At 43.0% G+C, this 22,037-nt stretch overlaps 2 protein-coding genes across 17 annotated transcripts in view; one reads left to right on the top strand and one right to left on the bottom strand.

Moving 5' to 3' along the window:
- The window catches only part of TOP2B (DNA topoisomerase II beta), a 44,104-nt gene extending 37,852 nt beyond the window's left edge, over positions 1-6,252 (top strand). For 2 of the 8 annotated variants that reach the window (XM_079947150.1, XM_079947149.1), the window contains exons 34-36: positions 1,728-1,850; positions 3,593-3,693; positions 5,759-6,252. In XM_079947150.1, the coding sequence (XP_079803276.1) occupies positions 1,728-1,850; positions 3,593-3,693; positions 5,759-5,920 (386 nt within the window). In that variant the 3' untranslated portion in view covers positions 5,921-6,252. Of the gene's footprint in view, positions 1-1,724; positions 1,851-3,592; positions 3,694-5,758 lie in introns of those variants that run through there. The other 6 variants (XM_079947148.1, XM_079947147.1, XM_079947152.1 and 3 more) reach the window with 5 other exon arrangements.
- Positions 6,253-6,304: 52 nt separating this feature from the next.
- The window catches only part of RARB (retinoic acid receptor beta), a 357,399-nt gene continuing 341,666 nt past the window's right edge, over positions 6,305-22,037 (bottom strand). For all 9 annotated transcript variants that reach the window (XM_079947362.1, XM_079947368.1, XM_079947366.1 and 6 more), the window contains 4 exons: positions 19,606-19,782; positions 12,744-12,948; positions 10,943-11,101; positions 6,305-7,754 (listed from right to left, as the gene is read on the bottom strand). In XM_079947362.1, the coding sequence (XP_079803488.1) occupies positions 7,558-7,754; positions 10,943-11,101; positions 12,744-12,948; positions 19,606-19,782 (738 nt within the window). In that variant the 3' untranslated portion in view covers positions 6,305-7,557. The remainder of the gene's footprint in view (positions 7,755-10,942; positions 11,102-12,743; positions 12,949-19,605; positions 19,783-22,037) is intronic.

The raw sequence follows: 22,037 nt of genomic DNA, 5'->3' as shown, positions 1-22,037 counted from the left end.
CTTAGCTTCAAACTGTCTACCCTGACTGGTAATGGCTATCTACTGTCTTCGCCTGTTTTACTACCCTTCAGACTGCAGGTGGCAGAGACTAAATAGACAGAGGTCAGCAAACTTTTTCAGCAGGGGCCAGTCCACTGTCCCTCAGACCTTGTGGGGGACCGGACTATATTTTGAAGGGAAAAAATGAACCAATTCCTATGCCCCACAAATAACCCAGACATACATTTGAAATAGAAGGATGCATTCTACTCATGTAAAAACACGCTGATTACCGGACCGTCCGTGGGCCGAATTTAGAAGGCCAGATCCGGCCCCCAGGCCTTAGTTTGCCTATCCATGGAAGAGGATTTTCTGGCTGCCAAGTCCTTTAATGTTCATAGTATTATTAATTAAATTTGTTAATATGTTTTTTTAGTAGACAGCTAAGAAAACACATACCTTTCAGTCTGGAAAAAAATAATCACCAAGGTATTTAAAACTGCTTAGTAGAGATATCCATGATTTCACTTCTTTGGATATAGCAAGTTTTTCTTCTTACCTCCTTTCTGGAGAATGAGTGAAATGCAGTTCCAGCATGAAGGGATAACTGTCTGCTTTCTACATTTATGGACTATGAACCTTCACCCTATGAAAGTACAGCAGTTGCACGTGGAGAGAGTCACATATATTGCCTCCGCAAAGCCCTGCTCCACTGTTACCTTCTCCCACTTCAGTCTAAACTAAGATTATGGGAAACTGAAAGACTGAAGCAAGATATGGGAGTCAGACGCCCATTGCCTATTCTACGTAATCTTTGTCTGTGCTAAGGGGAAGAGAAAGAAGATCAAGGAGAAACCTGTCTACATATTTTCTTGTTGTTGTTGTTAATATTAGCACAATTCTTCCGTAGTGCCCTAATATTTTTTTAAAAAGATAAATCCATAGTATCACAGAGGGGTAATGCTAATCATAACAAAATACACAACAAAACCCCAGGCACTCAAATTAACACTTATAATGTATATGACTAAAAGGATAGTCTATATTACCAGAAGGGTATTGCATCCCATTTCTGAATTTCACTAATATTTCCTATAATAAATCAAGCATACCTACATCTGTTTTCCAAAATTCATCTACATATGAGTTGTGTAAAAAAAAAAAAAAATCTAATCTGGAATTTAGTTTTCAACACACAATATAACACTTCAAGAAGCACTGCAATTACTCTTCTGTATATATTAAAATCAGAAGCAGAAAATACTGATGTACAGTCAATTGCTAATAAGGGCAGAGTTACACATTGCTCAGATTTGGAAAGAACGGTTGCAGAAGATATGGGACTGAACTGACGTTATCAGGAAAGAATATCAAATAATCAGCAAGACAGATCCATAGAAAGATGGGCATTTTTATTAACTTTTGGAATATTCCAGATAACGTAGTCCTGTGTAATTCTTTCCCACCCACATGATTTTGCATCCCATCTTCTTTAACAAAGTCAGATTTCTAATCCTTTCCTCCTTGTCGAACAAAGCAAGTACGTTTGTGGGTGGCTGGGACTGCAATGAACACAAAGGGTATCTGAACCCACACATGCAGAAAATCACAAGTCATTCTTGAGCCCTTAAAAGTGAAAAATAAAACGTAGGGAAGAAACAGAGCCTTTCTTTGTAGGGACTCTGCATACTTGTAGGGAGAATCTGTTGTACTCATGGTAATGTAGTATTTCTTAATATAATTAGCAGCAAAACTGCCAGCGGATGTGCCCTCTAAACCAAAAAGACCTCCTAAGCCCAAGAAGATGGAAATAATAAACTCTGATTCAGAACCTGAATTCGGCATCCCAAAGAAGGCTGCAACTCCCAAAGGTAACAGTTTGGATGTTGCCTATTTTCACTTGATGTAGCAATTCTTGTTTTCTTCATCTCGGAATGAAGATCGTTTAATTGGAATGAAGCAGGGGTGGAGTGCAAATGAGCTGCTGCACTTCTTTCCCGTTTTTGCTGTTAATATGTGAAAGGGAAACTGACCTTTTAGCAAGATACACATTATCTGGCTGTGGATGCAGGTCACACTTATCATGCCCTTGTGGAGGCTTGCCTTTCTTCTTCACACTGGCAATATGAAGAGAGGATGCACGAAGCTGCTTTGAGGATGGGACGGAATATACTCAGGATGTGGAATCAGATTCAGGGCTTATGATAGCCTAGCTGGAGAATCACATTCACACAAACTGTTATGTAGTATCACAAGGTAAAGGGACCCCTGACCATTATGTCCAGTCGTGGCCGACTCTGGGGTTGCGGCGCTCATCTCGCTTTATTGGCCGAGGGAGCCGGCATACAGCTTCCAGGTCATGTGGCCAGCATGACTAAGCCGCTTCTGGCGAACCAGAGTAGCGCACGGAAACGCCGTTTACCTTCCCGCCAGAGCGGTACCTATTTATCTACTTGCACTTTGATGTGCTTTCGAACTGCTAGGTTGGCAGGAGCAGGGACCGAACAACAGGAGCTCACCCCATTGCGGGGATTCGAACCACCGACCTTCCGATCGGCAAGCCCAAGAGGTTCAGTGGTTTAACCCACAGCGCCGTGTCCCAAACCCTTAGCAGACCTTAACTCTTGTGTTCAACTGTTGTCGCCAAGAGAACAAAAATACACTTTAAAGAGAAAGTATTTTTTAAAACGGAAGAGTTTGTGAACTGCAAGGCACACTGTGCTGTTACTATAAACTTTATAGTGGACACAATGCTTTTCTTTCTGTGAATGCAGCTGTGGCTGTAGCCCTTACTGAGCATGGAAGCCCATGAAGTTATGCTAAAGCAAGAGTGGGGAACCTTTGTTTCCAGATGTTGCTGAACTACAACTGCCATCAGCCCTAGCAAACATGGATATTGGCTAGGGATGATGGGTGTTGTAGTTCAGCAACATCTGGCACCTGAAAGGTTCCCAACTCTTGTGCTAGGGGGTGAATTGCAATAATTAAATCAGTCCACAAACAGTGAATGAACATTTAACAATGGCATGTGTTTTTTGATGAAAAGGTAGCATGTTCTGGCTCTTACAATAGTAATTGTAATTTTAATCAGTCAGCAAAAAGAAAGGGAAGTTTCATGTAACTATTGGTTGTCTTAGCAATCAAAGGATTACTTCTTCCACAGTTCTTTAATCCCAAAAATGAGACTCCTGTGAAATGAAATAGAATTTGAGTTCCATAATTAATGTCTTGTTTGATGATGATAGAAGATACTGAGCTGCTAAATTGGTAGCATTAGCTTTCATTTTGCACTAGTACAAAGGTTTGGGTTGTGGAAATTTGGGTCTGACGTTTCTGGAAGAGGCAAAAGAATGTGCTGCATTTCTTTTGATGCTCAGGTATGGGGTATGTATCGGGAAGGTTTTTTTAATACCTTTATTATTGTAGAGAAATTTCAGTTCTAATGTGTTTTATTAATACGCATAAACAAATTCCTGTAGAGAATCATAGGTCAAAAAATTCTGCTTGATTCAATCTATTCTACTAAAACTGTCAAATAACTTTGAGATAATCCAGTTTGCTATTCTGAAACATATACATAACTGTTGCATATATATATTATTTAATGTTTTAGTAGGAAAAGGCAGAGGAGCAAAGAAAAGGAAAGCATCTGGTTCTGAAAATGAAGGTGAATATAACCCGGGGAAGAAAACACCCAAGTCTACGCCAAGCAAGGTAAATTCTGCATCTACAAGTTATTCTGACTTGTATTATTTCTGTTCCAACAACATAAACATTCTCTTCCTGGAGAATACAATAGTCAGTTTGAAGGTTAATAATAATAATTTAAAATTTCTGCCGGCAAATGCCAACACATTAATACAAAACATTTAAAAACAATTATAAACCCTAACAGCTAATAACCTTATGGTTTCCAGCAACAGTATCCTGAGTCAACAGGAATGTTTAAAGTTCTTCCTAAACATTACTAAAGAGAGAGATGGATGCAGGGAGGGCAGTGTCATGCTCAACAGGGTCTCCCTTGCCGGTTGTAGAGCTGGAGATATGGGATGTTGTCAGAGCTGCCTCTAGGTCCCAGCTCACAGAGGACCAATGCTAGGCTGTCGTTATGTACAAAAGTCTTTATTGAGGATTAGTTTCCATTTCAAAGCCGTAGCGCGCAGCTCTACGTCTTAAAGCCTAGACCGGCGAAGTACCGTCTGAGTCTCCTCCCCTATGACACCAGTTTAAGATCCTAGCCCTGCTCCACCTTTTACGCTGCTCTCTCCTCCTCTGGGTCCTCCTGCCCGCTGGGGCATTGCCCTTTCTGGACTCTTCTGACGCTGAGTCGCTTAGCTCCTCCCCCTCCCTCCGGCGGGCTTTAGGACCCGGTTCCCAATCCTCACTCTCTGTTGTCCCGCGCTCCTGTACATTTGAACTTGCCTCTCGCGCCAACCCAGTGACCTTCCTCCTGACCGTTACACTACTTCTGTCACTGCTTCCCTCTTCCGGGACACTGGCCGGATCTGACCTCTCCTCCGTTGTCTGACTCTCCGATGGAGGCGTGGTCAGCCCTGCCTTATCTTCTCTCCCTGGTGGGGAATGCACTGGACCCGATCCTTGGGACTCTTCCCCCCCCCACTCTGCTCTGGTGGGGAAGCTGGTCCTGATTTCCAACTACTGCTCTGGGAGTCCCTGCTCCCCCCTTGCTCCTGGGGTGTTCCCCTTGGGAACCCCCTACCCCTGGCCACTGGCGCCCCCTTCTGTGAATCTTCCGATTCGCTGGAGAGGCTCATGGAATCCCTCGGTCCACTGTCCTCTTCTCCTACGCTCCCCTCGGATTCCTCCCCCTCGCTCTCCATCTCCTCTCCTCCCTGTGCCTCTGCTCCTGAACCCCTGACAGATGTGCTCTTAGGTGCTTGTGTCCCAAGCTGTTTATGACTTCATATGCTAGTACTAACACCTTGAATTGGGCCTGGTAGCTAGCTCACTGGCAGACAACGCAACGCTCTCAGAAGTGGAGACACATGTGTCTCATCATGCTGCTCCATTTACCAGCCTAGTGGACATATTCTTGAAAGACCTACATTGGCTCCCAGTACGTTTCCGAGCACAATTCAAAGTGTTGGTGCTGACCTTTAAAGCCCCAAACGGCCTCAGCCCAGTATACCTGAAGGAGCGTCTCCACCCCCATCGTCCAGCCCAGACACTGAGGTCCAGCTCCAAGGGCCTTCTGGCGGTTCCCTCCCTGCAAGAAGTGAGGTTACAGGGAACCAGGCACATAGCCTTCTTGGTAGTGGGGCCCACCCATCAGATGTCAAGGAAATAAACAACTACCTGGCTTTTAGAAGACATCTGAAGGCAGCCCTGTATTGGGAAGTTTTTAATGACTGATGTTTTAATATATTTTTAATCTCTTGTTGGAAGCTGCCCAGAGGGGCTGGGGAAACCCAGCCAGATGGGCAGAGTATGTAATAAATTATTATTATTCTGCAGTAGCTGCAACATGCGGTCTTCAAGGTAATGTCTAGGTAGAGTCCATTACAGTAGTCCAGGCAGGAGCATGGACAACTAGGCCAGACTATCGCAGTGCAGGAATTGCTGTAGCTGGCAAAGTCACAGAAACCGCTTTGAGAAACCAGGAGTACTCCTAGACGACAAGCACATGTATGTTGAAGATTTTGCTTGCTTAAGCAGGGATTTTAGATAACAGTTAAAGTATCAAATCAATGTTAAAAGAACACTTCACATGTGGTCTTCACTAACTGTAAAAAAATAAATAAAAATCCTTATCAAACAGAAACCGAAGAAAACCTCCTTTGATCAGGACTCAGATGTAGACATCTTCCCCTCAGAGTTTGCCTCTGAAGCAGCCTCCAGGCCGCGGACTGGACGGGCGAGAAAAGAAGTGAAATATTTTGCAGAGTCTGATGAAGATGACGATTTTGCGATGTTTAATTAAGTGCCCAAAGAGCACACAAACTTCCAACAAATATCTTATGTTGTCCTTTTGTCCCTTTTTGTCGCAGACTTTTTGTACATTTGACTTATTTTATGTGATGATGTAATTGATGGTTTTTTCTTATTGTGCGTAGGCATTTTAACATTTTGTTCTTACACCGACAGTTTTATGCTCTTTTTTACTCATTGAAATGTCATGTATTTGTCTGACCGGCTTGTAGAAATGTTCTAGGGAGCTGTGCAAAAGCACACATTTTAACTGTCATGGTTGCAAACTGCAAACCTGCTTTTTGAAATGAAGTTTAAACATTAAAAAAAAAATTATAAAAACCATTTCCTTGCATTTGGGAGCTTGGACTAAAAAGACACTGCTTTTGACCACAGGTTTAAAATAAATATATTTTATTCTTTGCCAGGAGATTCCATGGAAAAAGGTAAACAGTATATGAACATAGAAAGCATTGTTAAACAATCTCAATGTACAAACAGAGCCAGTGAAAGTACATCACAGACTTGCTAGAATATATAAAAAAAATTCACTAGTGCTTTAAAATGAAACCTAAGAAACTGACACTTAAAAATTGTAACCACGCTACCACATTTTCCACTCTGTTTTATGGTGATTAACAAAGTCAAAGAGGCAGATTCTCATCTCTGCTTTTGGGTATTCTAGTGACAGCCCCTTGTTACCAGAGAGGAGGACTGTGGGGCTTGGGGGGGGCAGTTTCTCCATATTTGTTTTCACTAGTGTCACCAATTCAGAGGTAGTGAGTATGCCTGGTCATTATTAGCCCACAAATATCCCCCTAACAGCTTGTGAACAAGAAAAACAAAACAAAAACATTAACACTGGAAAGTGTTTCTGCCTTGAAGGCTATAACTGAAGTTAAAAATTTAGTATTTATTTTTAAATGCAGAGAAGTCAGCCAAGTAACAAACCCCCTTGTAAATTTTAAAGTGACATTAACAGTAAAACAAATTACATCCAAATAACTGGTCTGGCAGTTACATGTATACAGAAGTTCCTTCTGCTAGTGCAGTGAATTTCTTTGTCTCCTTTTACTGGGAAAGAAAGAAATACAAACCGAGGCCATTTAAAAAAAGAGCAAAGACAAGGTTTCATCCTAACTAAATTAGAATGTCTCTCTCAGAACTTTTTTTCACCTGGACATGTAAGCGGTCCATTTCGTAAGCATGATGTCTGGGTCATTTCATGTACGCAAGAGAAAAGGAAAGCACCAAACATCCAGTCGAGAAAGTACAGGCCCATATATTTTGTTTATGTACAAAGTCATCAGAAATGGGTAAAAACCATAATTTTAACCTCTTGTTTGAGATCTGTCTTGTCACCGTACAATCTTGGATTTCCAGCAGAAACAATTGAAGCTTAACTAGTTTATTATTTCATGAACTAGTTCATTTAGCATTTCAAAAGTTTATGGTTTCAAGTTAAGCTGCAAGGCATCTGTTTGGGTATGTGTGTGTGTGTACATATAATATGGGTACACATGAAAAGTTCTTGGTCCTTGTTGGGTTTTAGTGTGTTTATATATAAGTCCAGAAAATGAGCAGCAGCAAAGACTATTCTTGCGTCTCATCCCTGTCTATAAAATGTTAGGAATGTCGCTGGAGAATGCCTTATTGCACCAGTGGGGATTGACTCACGCTGCTGTTGTCCACGGAACTTGGGGAGATGCTAGGACTGTGCTCTGCTGTGGTCCCAGTTGAGCTTGGGGTCAGTGGTTCGTGTCCTTCTGAGTTTTCCAACATTTCTTGGATGAGAGGTGGCATAGAGCCAGGGATTTCCATTTTCAGTGTAATAACACGCTCAGCACCTTTTAAAAAAGACAAAAAACAAGATTTACATTTATCAAGTCAGGTTTCTTTAAAGGAAAATGCACAGCTTTCAGGGGACAGGAAACCCAGAGACTAAGATTAGCCTCTCTTTAAGGCGGAAGAGAGGCTTGCGAGTGCCAGGAGCCAGTTCTGTGTATTCACAAGAAAGTGCTCAGAAGCAACGTTTGCCCAGGTAGAAGCACCTTCTTCATGTTCAAAGCTGCTGAAGAACACATCCTTTTAAGAGTGGAGTCACAGGTCACTTTAAAAACAAAAAGCTGTTACATGTCAGGGGAACCCATATTTTGTAAATCATTAGCCACATAGTGCAGCAGGCTACTGTAGGCCTCTGCTGCTTCGGCTGCCCAAATATTTTTTATCATGCTACATGAGTTATTCAGCTTACCAATGCCAGGTTATTATAGCTGTGCTATCTATGACTGATTCTTGTGAATAGTTCCCTCCCCCATTAAATATATCAATACATCAGCAATTATAACCAATCTGCTACTATAAAGGGGTGCACATTTAAAATACTTAAGCCCTCATCACCATTGCCTAATTTTTGCATTTTATTCCCATTCAACTACCCCCTTAGAATTTTCACCTTTAAATATCTGCCAACTAAGATTTCATTTTGTGCGTCTGATGAATCAGGTTTGAGTCCATGACAGTGTTGAGCCAAAATAAATTTGTTAGTCCACTGCAGCAACAGCAAATAGTCTAGGTTAAGGCTTAAACTTAAACGTTTAACCAAAGATTCAGAAGCACAATAATACTTGGCTGACTGCATGGACAGGTTATAAAGGAACACAGGGCTGCTTCAAGTGGTAAGCATACAGTAAGTAGTCCTAGTATTCCACCCTAAATATGTTAAAAGCCATGGGTGCAAATAGAGATGTGAAGGCCTGGGGGGAAAACCAGTCCCTCACCCCCCATTTTTTCCCCAAAGCCTGGAAAAATTGGGGGGGGGGGTTGTGGAATATTCAAATGATATCAAACTTTTTTTCAATTTTTACGGAAAACCCCCGCAGAAAATTCTGTCCCATCCCCCCATTTTTTCCAGGCCTTCCCATCTCTGGACAGTGCAAAGCCTATTTTCTCCATGCACTTCTCTGCATGGAAGATGTGAGCAACAGCTATAGATTGGCAGGAGGGAAGGTCAAAACCCATTCAATTTATCTCCGGTTTCTGTATCTTCAATGCTTCAGGACAAACAGTAGTGGAGAGTACTGGAGGAGGCTGAAAGATCAATTATTTGCTAGAAATCAAATAACCACCCCCAACTTCCTCTTATAAATTGGTTTACTAACAAAACTAATGAATCAGTAGGCTGCTTTTAATCACTTCTGTCTAACATGAAAGTGGAATTATTGTGTCACAGAGAGAGTGAAAAAAGCCTCTCTGTACAATTGGTGGATTATGTTTTCACATATGTTTCAGCAGGTTCCAAAGCTGAGACATAACTGGAAACATTTCCAAGCTAGCTAAGACCTTTAAACACGTTACCACTTTCAATCTGAAAAGCATGTGAGGGCACTAAGTTCGGAGCAAATAATTTCTAACCACAACCTTATGAAAAGTTAAGAGTTGTCTATACTAATTGACAAGCACTGTTGGGTTGTGGCTATAATGCATTGATAAATGGGAGGGCTCCTCACATGACACAAAGTGAAACGGGGAAATTGCTTAAGTTGTAATGGTGAAATAATTATTATTGGTGATGTACATATACGGATTTTTGGGAAGTGGTGAATACTGCAATTTAGCAGAAGGGATGTTTCATCATGGACATAATGAATTTGGATGTAACCATGCTGTCTAGTTACTGTCCTTATATACAAGGTTATTTGAGTTTATACACTTAAGGCATCTCCAAGGAACTGCTGCGGAAGGAGAAAAAGCCCCAAAGAAAGGAGGGCGTAACACGGCGGACACATTAAACAGCCATGATCTCCTTGGTGAATAAACTATGTTGCATTTATTTATCTGACATTTAGGCACTCAAGGCAGCTTTCATATCAAAGGGGTACCATTTCTTGTAAAACCAGAGAGGTACAGGCAGGGTTTGCCTGGAAAACAAGCGCACACAGGCAGCTGCCAGGTGTTAGGAATTCATTCCCCTGCAATAAAGTATAATAATATAAATTGAAGGGACGCAGGTGGCGCTGTGGGTTAAAGCCTCAGCGCCTAGGGCTTGCCGATCGAAAGGTCGGCGGTTCAAATCCCTGCGGCAGGGTGCGCTCCCGCTGCTCGGTCCCAGCGCCTGCCAACCTAGCAGTTCGAAAGCACCTCCGGGTGCAAGTAGATAAATAGGGACCGCTTACCAGCGGGAAGGTAAACGGCGTTTCCGTGTGCGGCTCTGGCTCTGGCTCTGGCTCTGGCCAGAGCAGCGATGTCACGCTGGCCACGTGACCCGGAAGTGTCTCCGGACAGCGCTGGCCCCCGGCCTCTTAAGTGAGATGGGCGCACAACCCCAGAGTCTGTCAAGACTGGCCCGTACGGGCAGGGGTACCTTTACCTTTACCTTTTAATATAAATTGACTTAGAAATTCCTAGAAAACTTTCTTAGCTGAATACAGTGCTAAATATATATACTACTATCCTTTATGCTCCCTGTAATAATTTGGCATAATAAACCAATCTATCAAATAGAGGATGATTGCATGAGTATAAACAGTTCAACAGCACAGGGCCCACAAAAGTCAAAGGACAACTCTTAATGAATGGAATTTAGAAACTTTGTAGGTCTGCTTCCTTGGTCCCACGCATCAGAGCTTTGTTGCCAGGAAAATGTGTCAGTCAATGCGCCGAACCGTGAGTTTATTTAGCTGCACTTTGGCAAATCAGGGCATGGCTGCAGTGAAAAAATAATCAGAAATAATGGTGCACTAGAATCACTTGGAAGGTTTTCTTCAAGAAGGTGCTTCTACATTTAGAGGGGCTGTTCTTGGGGATAGGTATGCGTGTGCATAGCGCTGGGGTTTGTGTACACACTTCTGCACTGAAAGCAGTCATGGGTCAAGCCCATCACCGCTCAAACGGAATGGCAAATCAAGTTCGTCCATGGTTGGGTCACATGACTCAATAGCTGGGCACAGGACTCTAGATAAATTCCATCCGGGGATCAGAGCATAAATGTTTTCCTACCAAGCAAGAGTCATTATTCCATAGGAATCTAGCTTACCTTTTGCACTGATACTGCGTAGATCTGTGATTTTCATTAAGATCTTTGGAAACATATGAGGCTTGTTGGGTCTTCTTTTTCTGATGTATATTTTGAGAGCCTCCAACAATGGCTCCTGTAGTTCATCTACCTTAGCTGGTTCTTCGAGGTCCTGGCGGTCTGGAAAAAACCACACAAATATTACAAGCGGTGAAAAACAGCGAACAGCAAAACTTTAGTGTTGGCATTCAAACCAACATGACCCAATTCTGCCTGTTGAAAATTCTTTGCTTTCCATGGCCCAGTTCCAAACTAGCATGATGACACTTCTGGGCTTTTCCTGAGCAAACTGGCAATGTATTTAACAAGTCTGGAAAAACAGTTCCTGTTCCTCTCTAAGGCTCTAAGCAAAGACAATTGCACTGCCATAACTAACTATATATTTGTGTTTACTTACCAGACCAATAATAAGGTATAACTTTACTCATTTTGAATTTGTAAAATGAAATCCAACTCAAAAAGTTTTATTTTTCTATGGGATACTTTCTGGCCATTTCATCTCTCAATTGGAGCACAATGCTATTACCCCCTTTGTGCCAGTAGGTGTCAGCATAACACTGAGTTAACTAAGAGCCATTGCATTAAAAATAAACAAATCTGAGGCATGTCACTAGTGCTTCCTGTTTAATACATTTGCCTCCAGATTTTGCCTAAAGGAACCTGTGAGGTGAATTTGGACTGTCCTGTTTAGATGAAACATCTGTTAAGAGTCTCGAGTGATTCAAAAATACAGGATTTGTGGGGGAAAATGTGGTTCACTCAACCCTTCGATGGTTTATCTGTAATGTACGTAGGATTTGATACTGAGGCACTGCTGCACAGATATCTGCACATGATATCTATACATTAGGAACAGCTTCCAAATCCTTTGGCATAGGCGTAGTCCAGAAATGGAAGATTCTGCCTTCTCAGCAGCCCCAAATCCAGGGAAGGGGCATACACACACACACACACACACACACACACACACACACATACATCATACAGACAAGCACTGAATAAAACGAACAAATAATACAAAAACAGAAGAAAATACAAAAACAAAATACAAGGATGTAAACGTAATAACAAACTGCAATCAAAAATAAAACACATTATATTCTCCTAAAAAAGGAAAAAGAATGAAAAATAATACCAAAAAAGAAAAAAATGACTTCCAACTAATTCCATGTTAGAACATTTATCCAAAAATTTAAAAGTTAGAACATTTCCTCAAAAATGTAATCATTACAGATAACCAGAGATATGAGGAATAAAGATCCACGTGGAGTTCATAGGGAAGGGGCGATTTCATCCCTCTTTCTTCAGCCTGTTTTGTCATGACTGCATGACATAGCTGAGACAGCAGGGCAATTTCTGGCTACATGGGCTCCCATTTTGTCAAAAGGCCTGCGTTCCCACTTGTCTTGGTAACACACCATGGCACCATATAGTGTCATTCCCCCTTCCCTACACCACTATTTCCTCTCAAAAAGCCGTTTTCCTCAACCTTGGGTCCCCAGATGTTGGACTACAACACCCATCATCCAAGCCAGGTTATCCAATGGTCAGGGATGATGGAAGCTGTAGTGTAGCAACATCTATCTGGGGCTCAAGGTTGAAGAACACTGACCTAGGCAAGTTCAGTAGAAACGTCTCCTTGGAAACAACTTTTCATTTCCATGAATTCTAGTAAACCCTGAAGATACTAGCACTTGTCAAACCCAACTTCTTCTCTGTCGCGTGCTCATTCCAGCCTATCAAAAGACAAAGCAAGACATACCGCCACAGATTAAGCAGATGGCACTGAGCAGGCCAGTTTCCGTGTCGTCCATTTCCAAGGGCAGGAGCTGATTGGCAAATGTGAACACAAGTTCCGTCAAGGGACCAAATCCAGCGTTATGCATCTGAGTTCGGTTCAGTGTAAGGCCGTCGGAAAACGTCATCGTGTCTTGTTCGGGAGTGTATCTTGTGCAAATTCTAAGGATCTGGGGGTCGGGGAGAGAAAAGTCATTTTGTTTAAGGACATCGCAATTATGGAATTTATAGAGTCCAGGTGTCTGGGTATGTTCTTCAAAGGCAGATGAATGTCCCAGTCATTGGGAAAGGACCACATCAGGTTATGGCCTTCCTGAGAACTCTACAATTACAGGACCAGAGAAGGAACGACCACTGGGAGGAGCACAGGAAGAAGGAAAGCCATGATACACCTCCATCAGCACCACTAGATGCCTTTGTCTGCCCCAGCTGCAACAAAACATGTCTCTCCCATATCAGTCTCTACAGATACAGCAGGCATTGTAACTCTCAACAGTTTGACTTCAACCCCAAAGGCACACTCCTCCGTTGTCTCCTGAGACAGACGGATGCCAACCAAATCTAGCTGAAGTTCAGTACTTCCTACATCCCTGATTTTAGTCTGATGCTTAAGTGCAGTGTGTGCAGCCAATCCTACACATGCTTAGGTGAGACTCAGTGAGTTCAACAGGAGCTGCTCAGAAAGCAAAGCTTGAACAGAACCTGCAGCCCAGTCTCTCCCACTGGGAAGGTCCCAATGGGGACTTAGGAGGGCTTAATCTTGGCTAGATTGTGTCCTGCATTCACCCTTGGTTTCTGCTGTTTACTGAGATCCCCTTTGACCCATAGATCCTTATTAACAGCAACTTTTAGAAAGAAGAAGAACATAAAGGTCTGAGAATTGCCAGTGGGAAGGATAAGCATTTGCAGTCTTAAGTCCCTATCAAGAAAAGTAAATGAGGAATACTAACACCACCACCTCCATTTCTCATGCCCAAGGAAAGCTTCTTAGCCGTGGGCGAGAGGAAGGTGGTAACAGCAGCTCCTAGGATTGGGGCAAGCATGGGCTGCTGAGCTATTCAAGCAACAGGGGTTTCCTTTCCCAAGAACCCACCTCAAATGTCTACACCACTCTTATCACATGATTTGCAAAGGTATCCACAAAGCATATAACATACGCAGAAGTCGCATGATGATGGGTTCTTCTGCTTCCAGCTTCGCATGCAGGAAGAAGCCACCTGGATCTATCCCCTCACTCTTCTCTCTCTCCCCAGGAGAACAGGAGAAACAGTGGCTCATGCTATGCCAACAGATCTGAGAAATAAAGTGGCAAATCCCAGACTTCTGACAGACAAATTCAGAGTTTGGTGGGAGGAGGCCAACTCTGCTTTCTCTCTTTCTCTAATTTGTATTTATTGTGTTTTTTTTATAAATGGATGCCCTGCCTTATCCAAGTGAAAGAACGTCTTTGCACTCTGAAAAACAATGGAATTAGCTACCAAAGGATAGAGGGATGGCTCTCAATGTGGATGACTATAAAAGAGGATTAGACAAATCTATGGGCTTCATAAGGCTTTCAGTGGTTCCTAGCTTTGATGACTACATCCTCTCTCCATGTCTCTGAGTAAAGAACAGAATGGCAGACTAGATGGGCCTTCGAAGCGGCAAGAGCTCTTCCAATTCTCTAGTTTATTTTCTTTAATGTACAAAATCTATGACAACTTCCTCTTCCACCCTGCTACCCCGGCCACAAGAAGATATACTGGTAGGGTATGAACCTTGTGCTGTGGCTCCTTTGGCAGTATTCTCGGTTCAGCCCTACGCCGGTTTTCCAGAGATATGGTCAAAGGAAAGAACCAGGGTTGCAGGATCTTCCTTTCCCCCTCAAGAGTCTCGCCAAGAAATAAAACAGCACATCTGAGCAGGTTTCCTTCAGAGAGGAGGAAAAACAATGGCCAGCGTGAGTGAAAGGGACCCTTCCCACAGTCGCCGAGAGCGGCTAACATTCAGGGAACCTGAGCTGCCTCTCGGTGCTACTTGGGGAGAAGAATGTGGTCTCTTTGGGTTACATATAATACTGCCAGTGACAAACGCGGCGGCATATTCCGATGCAAGGCCCTTTCTCTTATTTCACGCTCTCTGTAGCCGTTGACCATAATCTGGTTTTATCGAGCAGGGCAAACAGGAGGGTTTCATGAGAAATTACTTATGAATGGCAGGAGCATGGGAAACACAACGCCAGAGAAACACACCCCATAATACTCACTGATGAGGGCGAGATACAGTTTGGAAACTTCCCACTCTCTGTTTCTTACGTTAAAACACACACAGACACAAACTCCACATGATGATTAGCAGGCCGCAGTTTGCAACTACATTGTCTGTTCTGCAAACGGTTCTCCATCAGGGCTGATTTGGGGTGCAAGCAGCTGTGTTTCCTTTCAAGGTGCCACAGCAAGCAAGCGATCACACAGGATCCCCGGACGATTGACAGTCTATTGATCCCTGTGCCACCACGGTGCCCGCTTCCCTGCTGCCACCAACCCGTTACTCTCGGGTACACACTGAGTCCAGACAGTTATTAAAATTGAACCAAATAAACAAGTTTATTTTATAAGCGTTAACAAGTTTATGGTTTCTCAGATAAAATTCTTGTCAGTTTCTTCACTTTAGTTTCTTTACCGGCCTATACCTTCCGAATACCTTCTGACTGATTATCTCAACTGTTTGACTGACTCCTCTTAACAGATTCTCTCCCTCTCTCACACCAGACTAACCCAACCCACAGACTTATCCTCTCTCTCTTCTCTAACTCCAGACTGACTTCTTAACAACTCTAACTCTAACTCCTCCCCTTGGGTTCCTATTGGCTAGTCATTTTACAATTAGTTAACCCTTTCCTTATGAACCCAGTATGATGTCACACACCTAGGAGGGCCACAAAGTGGTTTATACAAACGCAGCTTCAATCTAGTTTCTATACTGAAAGTTCTCATAACATGAGATTAATGTTAACATCTCACAATTAACAAAACACAACAGGCAACAACTGAAGAAAAGCACACATGATCCCAGGATATGGTCTGCCTGCACATGAGGTCTCCGCCATGCTGGGGCTAAGCAGATATGGGTCTGGTCATGGGCTGGATGAGAGACCACATGGGAAACACATGTATGCTGCCTTGGGTTCCATGACAGTAGAAAGGCAGGATAGAAATGTTAGGAAATTGGAAATCAAACACAAAGGTGGGGTGAGGGGTGGTGGATGGTGATGGGAAAATGAATTATTCGTGGGATTGAGTATAGGTATGTCTGAACACTTTTAAGGATTGTGTGAAATGTATGTTTGTATGCTTGTGTATTTGTAATAAAGATAAGGTAAAGGTTCCCCTGCCCGTACGGGCCAGTCTTGACAGACTCTGGGGTTGTGCGCCCATCTCACTTAAGAGGCCAGGGGCCAGCGCTGTCCGGAGACACTTCCGGGTCACGTGGCCAGCGTGACATCGCTGCTCTGGCCAGAGCCAGAGCCAGAGCCAGAGCCGCACACGGAAACGCCGTTTACCTTCCCGCTGGTAAGCGGTCCCTATTTGTAATATATGTGTATTAAAAATTATTTTTTAAAAAAGAATTAATATTAGGAAATACACAAATCCAGTGACATGCTCATTACTGGCCTTTCAATGTATTTGCCCAATCCACTGACACTTGCAGATGCAAAAGTTCTAAAGTACCCACAAAATTCTAAATCAAGAGTTGTATGTACACTCAGACAGAAACACAGATTTGAGACTACGACCTGTGTCCAGGACGGCTGTCTACCAGCTCCATCTGATGCGCCAGCTGTGACCCTACCTACCTACCTACCAACCAGAGTGGTGCATGCTCTGGTTATCTCCTGCTTGGACTATTGCAATGAGCTCTGTGTGAGGCTACCTTTGAAGGGGACCTGGAAACAACAACTAATCCAGAATGTGGCAGCTAGACTGGTGACTGGGAGCGGCCGCCGAGACCACATAACACTGGTCCTAAAAGATCTACATTGGCTCCCAGTACATTTCAGAGCACAATTCAAGGTGTTGGTGCTGACCTTTAAAGTCCTAAACAGCTTTGGCCCTGTATATCTGAAGGAATGTCTCTACCCCATTGTTCAGCCCGGACACTGAGGTCCAGCTCTGAGGGCCTTCTGGTGGTTCGCTCACTGCGAGAAGTGAGGTTACAGGGAACCAGGCAGAGGGCCTTCTCCGCAGTGGCACCCTCCCTGTGGTACACCCTCCCATCAGATGTCAAGGAAATAAACAACTATCTGAGTTTTAGAATACATCCGAAGGCAGCCCTGTATTGGGAATGTTTTAATGTTTGATGTTTTATTACATTTTTACATGTGTTAGAAGCTGCCCAGAGTGGTTGGGGAAACCCAGCCAGATGGCTGGGGTACAATTATTACTATTACCACTACTACTACTGTTGCTACTACTACTACTACCTACAACCCAGAACTAAATGAAAGGAAGGAAAAACTGGAAATGTTTGGGGAACTCGATCTTTGCAAGTCTGGAATTTATAATGACCCACAATTGGCTGCCAGGGCCCAATCCACCATGCTAAGCAAATATTTACAAGGATAAGGAGGGTGTTCTTAAGCAACCACAATTACAAGTGATTGTGTCTGGCAGCTGACAAGCATTCCTGGAACTGACAGGCTGAAAATAGATGGCAGGCATCTTAAGAGCGAAGGGCTGGAGAGGGAAGTTAAGCTATGTAAACTCTTGCTCAACTTTAAAACAAAACAACAGCAACAACAATATATTAACCATTTTTTAAAAAACCAATTGCACTCTCAACCTCCGTTCAGCTCCCTTCTCATATCACTGCAAAGGAATACGCCCGAGAACTGTGTCATATTTTATAAATTATCAGTTCACTTCCCTGGGGGGTAAAGAAGAAGTTAACTATGCCTTATCATAACAGCGCTCACCAAGGCAGGCATGCAGTTCGTAATAAATGGCTTTGTCTTGTGGGGAGACCACACACAAGAAGGAGGCGACGGCAGCAGGCCAGTATGAATGGACGCTGGGAAGAAGAAGGGACTCGGAGACGGGGCAAGGCCAGCTCCTACAATACTTTCCCTCTCTTTTTCCACTGTGCTCTCTTCACCCATATACATCAGTATCCTACAGGAAGGACTGTTTGCAACAGCTTGTGACAAAGCAATGAGAAGAAAAATGGTCAGAGCAGCTAATATTCTCCTCCCCGGGGATCTTGTGTGAAACTTCAAGGGATTATGGGAGCCCCATTACTTGGACGGGAAACTTTCCTGAACAAACTGTAGGCTGAGCCAAAAACAATATGCACAGCAGAGGACAGAGGAAACAGCTGATGATCTGACACCCATATATTGCAAGCCCAGACTTTTGTGGAGCAGGACGGACCCTAAAGGAAAATGCATGTGTGTCTCCTCCAAAATCCAGGCTACAACCCTATCTGGGCAGAGGTACCCTTGCCACAGTTGTCCAGGTAAGCTCCTGGATAGATTACAGTGAGGAGTTACACATGGGAGCTGCCCTTGGAAATGCTTTGTAAGCTCCAGGTGGCCCCTGAAAAGGACAGCAAGATCATTAATGGGGACTGGAAGATATGAACATACAACACCAGCGCTTTGACATCTATGCTAGCTTCCTGTGTATCTCCAGGCCCAGTTCAATGTGCTAGTCCTAAATGGCTTTGGCGCAGCTTACCAACCTCTTCCTGAAGACCTACCCAGACCTTAAGATATTCATCAGAGGCCCATCACCAGGTTTCCCTGTCTAAAGAGGTGAGGCAGGTACCCAGTACGAAAAGAGTGTTTTCTGTTGTGGTACATTCCTTGTGGAATGCTCTGCACACAGAGGTTTAGTGCCAAGCGATTACCTTTTTAATCTCCCAGGTCTTTTACAATTATGTTTCAGTGTATTTTAGTACTCAGCACACATTATTATAAACTGGATTTTAGTACAGTTTTAGAATGATTTTATCCTACTTGTGTTGGTTTTATATGGATAGTTCTACTAAGTTTATTTACTTAAAAAAATAATGGTTTAATGGGTGGTATATGCATGCCTAAATAAATAAACAAATAGACTAGTTAGAAAACTATTGTTTATTCTCTTTGCATGATGTTATCTTAAAGAAATTGACATTTGTAGACCGCCACTCTTCTGAAGTCTTCCTCATAGCACTTCTTTGAGTCTAACAAAGCCAGATTTAATATCAAGGCTGTGTGTGTGCTCTTACACTTCAAGAAAATACATCACAATTTTGCAATAGCTTAATGCAAATTCTGGTAAGAAATGTTCTGTAACCCACATAAAGCACAAAAAAACAGCAAATTTGAAGATACTGGCATAGTTTAGTTCTTAGAAGAGGTGAGGATCATCGCCTGAAAAGCAAAAATCTTCCTGAGACCCATCCAGCTTTGAGGGTTAAATTATCTATTGCCCAAACACTTAAACTCTCCACAAACATATTGCAAGCCTAGTTTAGTAGAAACCACATAGGTTAAGGCTACTGTTTGCGTCCATGTTTGCTTTCAGCAACATGAAAAATCTGGTTTCAGTCATTCAAGTATCTCACTATAGTTGGGCTGCAGTCAAGTGAGAGATTACAGAATTCGGAAGGAAACATTGCTGCTTCTCAAGTCATTTCAGTGGAGCCTACAAAGGATACACAATATAAGTCTCTTTGATCTAAATCACAACTGAAAGAGTTGCTTAGCAGTGGGTTGGGCCATTGGCTGGATGTTGTTGTTGTTTTAGCCACCAGTAAATGACAGCAAAATGTAAGTGAATCATACAAAAAGAGACGATACGTACCAAGATGTCCAAGCATGCAGCTTTAAGTAGTGTGATCTGGTCTGCAATTGTCAAACTTGTAAAACCAGGCAGCCGTTTTGCAAATTCCACTATCTTAATAATGCACTTGGTCGCAAGTTCGCTGAATTTGTCCCAGAGCCCAAGGTCCAGCCGAACTCGATGGTCAGCGCTAGAGTTCTAGAAAGAACAGAAGGAATCATAAGATCAGCCAATTTCTGTGCAGCGTAGCTGAATCCATATAAATAATGAAGAGTGGAGAGATCCTGCTACAAGCAATTTCTATTAGCAATCGGAATTGCAGTGAAATTTGCTGCTGGGAATGCTCTTGGTGTAATCATTCAAAAATGAAAGCTGCCATCTGTCAATAAGGCAAAATAATTTTCAGCCTTTCCAAATACCATTGTCATTTTTCTTTCCCTTTAATTATACAATGTTTATAACCAGGGATTTGAATAAGTGGAACCAGAACACTGGTTTCCATATCTAGGAAAAGGACTATGTCTGGTGGCACATAATTTCAGCACCATGGCTGTGCTCGTGCATCATGAAAAGTCATAGTTAATAGTCTGCTGTGAATACGCAGAGCACACCAGCTTCCTGTCCCTGTGCTAGCAAGCAGAAGCAAGAAAACTTGGCTCAGTGTTAGGTTCAAACTGGGTATCAAACAAACCATGACTGGTAAGCCAAGAATATACACAGATTGTGCTTTGTTTGGCGCAAAACAAACCACAACTATCAGCTTGGTCATAACACTCAGCCACGGCTTGTTGGTCCTGCTCACTAGCAGGGAGGGGCTAATCAGGAGCAAACTGGTAAACCATGGCTTGCTATGACATGCAAAATGCAGTCAATGTGAGATCTTTTCACATGCTATTGTTTTAGCAAATTAGTTCAAAATAGTTTATCTTGTCTACACACGGGAAGAGTTTCAGCGCTCTGTCAAAAATCAGTGTTATGAACAGATGAGCCATCTGTTATTGAAAAACTAATGAGCCATCTTTTAAACAATTATACAACTCTGGGTTAAAAAAACCCAACACATATGGTATTGGAGAGTGATCTCTTTATCTCAGCGCACAAAGTTCAACAGTTGTGAAACATTTGCCTATCAAGAAAATGAAAGTTGTGATGTTTACTTAATGCCTGCAACACTATTCCATGTAGCGGATTTCACCCGGTTTAGCTTAAAAGCATCCCAAAATGATTCAGGCTCTTCCAGCCTCAAATAAAGAACAGATTTGTAATGCACCTGGACTCTTCAAGCTGCCTGCACCTGTGAAATGTAGAATCAAACATATCCCAAGTGTGCCCCTGCTACTGGAAGAAACCCTTCTTGTGTTTTATCAATCATCAATCAATGGCCTGTCCTAAGCACTGTGGACATAAAAGAAAATGGCATTGTTTTAGAACAGGAAATGAACCTTTCACATGCAGAGTGCTGCTAAGAAAGTGGGACAAAGAGGAATGTCTGCAAGAGAGCCCAGCAACTGAGGGTTCCTGGTTGCAAGAAGAAGGGATTGGGGAGAGGTTCAGTTCAGCTTGCATTTCAAGGAGATTCTGCCTAATCTGCAGTTTGTGAAACAGTATGCAACGGAAGCCCTATCTTCCTTCAAAATTCACACTACTCTGAAATTTGCAGTGCGCTTCTCCAGCCAAGTAACATGTTGACAAGTGTGCTGACAAGTTTCCTTCAAACCTTCCAGGAAAGTCAGGGGTGGGGCAGACACACCCAGGAAACACAGGAACACTGGAGCAGGGGTTGACATGTTAAGTACCTCCTTCTCCCCATTTAAAGCCTTTGTGCCGTCTTTTGAAGGCTTGAATGGGGCTACTGAAAGGCTAGGAAGGTCACGAGGCTTGCTGCTACTAGATCCACGTCTGAGGCCTATTTAAAACGGGTTTAGAATCTGGGCATTCTCCGACAAGAACTGGCACAGGAGAGTGCAAAAGACTGGTACCAACTTGATGAATGGGATAACTTGAAAATGAGGCAGAGAAGCTCAAAAAGTTCTGATGAACGGTATAGGTAAATTCCAGGTCCTGGAGGTGTTAGACAAACAGGAAGAGGATCACACAACCATCTTCCCAGCAGCTCAGCCTAGACTCACTTGCTGACAGAAACAAGGCACTCTGTGACCATGCGAAGGAAATGCTTTCGCTTGGGCAGGATAATAACAGGAGGCAGAAGGAAATGTCCCCGCAAAACATTTCCTTTAGGAGGCACGGTCCAACAGGAACTTTTCCCACGCATGTTGTGCAGAGATGAATTTTGATGCTGAGCCTTGCCCTAGGACATTCTGCGGCATAAAGGGGTTAACAGTCACCGCTTGGCTCATGGAAACATTTCCTCCTCTTACCAGTGAGTCTGCATCCTTAAGATTTATTTTAGATCATCCTCAAGGACCTCGGTGAAATACTGTAGGTGGGGGGTG

Source organism: Podarcis cretensis (genome assembly GCF_951804945.1).
Source record: "Podarcis cretensis genome assembly, chromosome: 12".
In the NCBI taxonomy this organism is placed as follows: Eukaryota; Metazoa; Chordata; class Lepidosauria; order Squamata; family Lacertidae; genus Podarcis; species Podarcis cretensis.
This window is presented reverse-complemented; position numbering and strand designations above follow the sequence as displayed.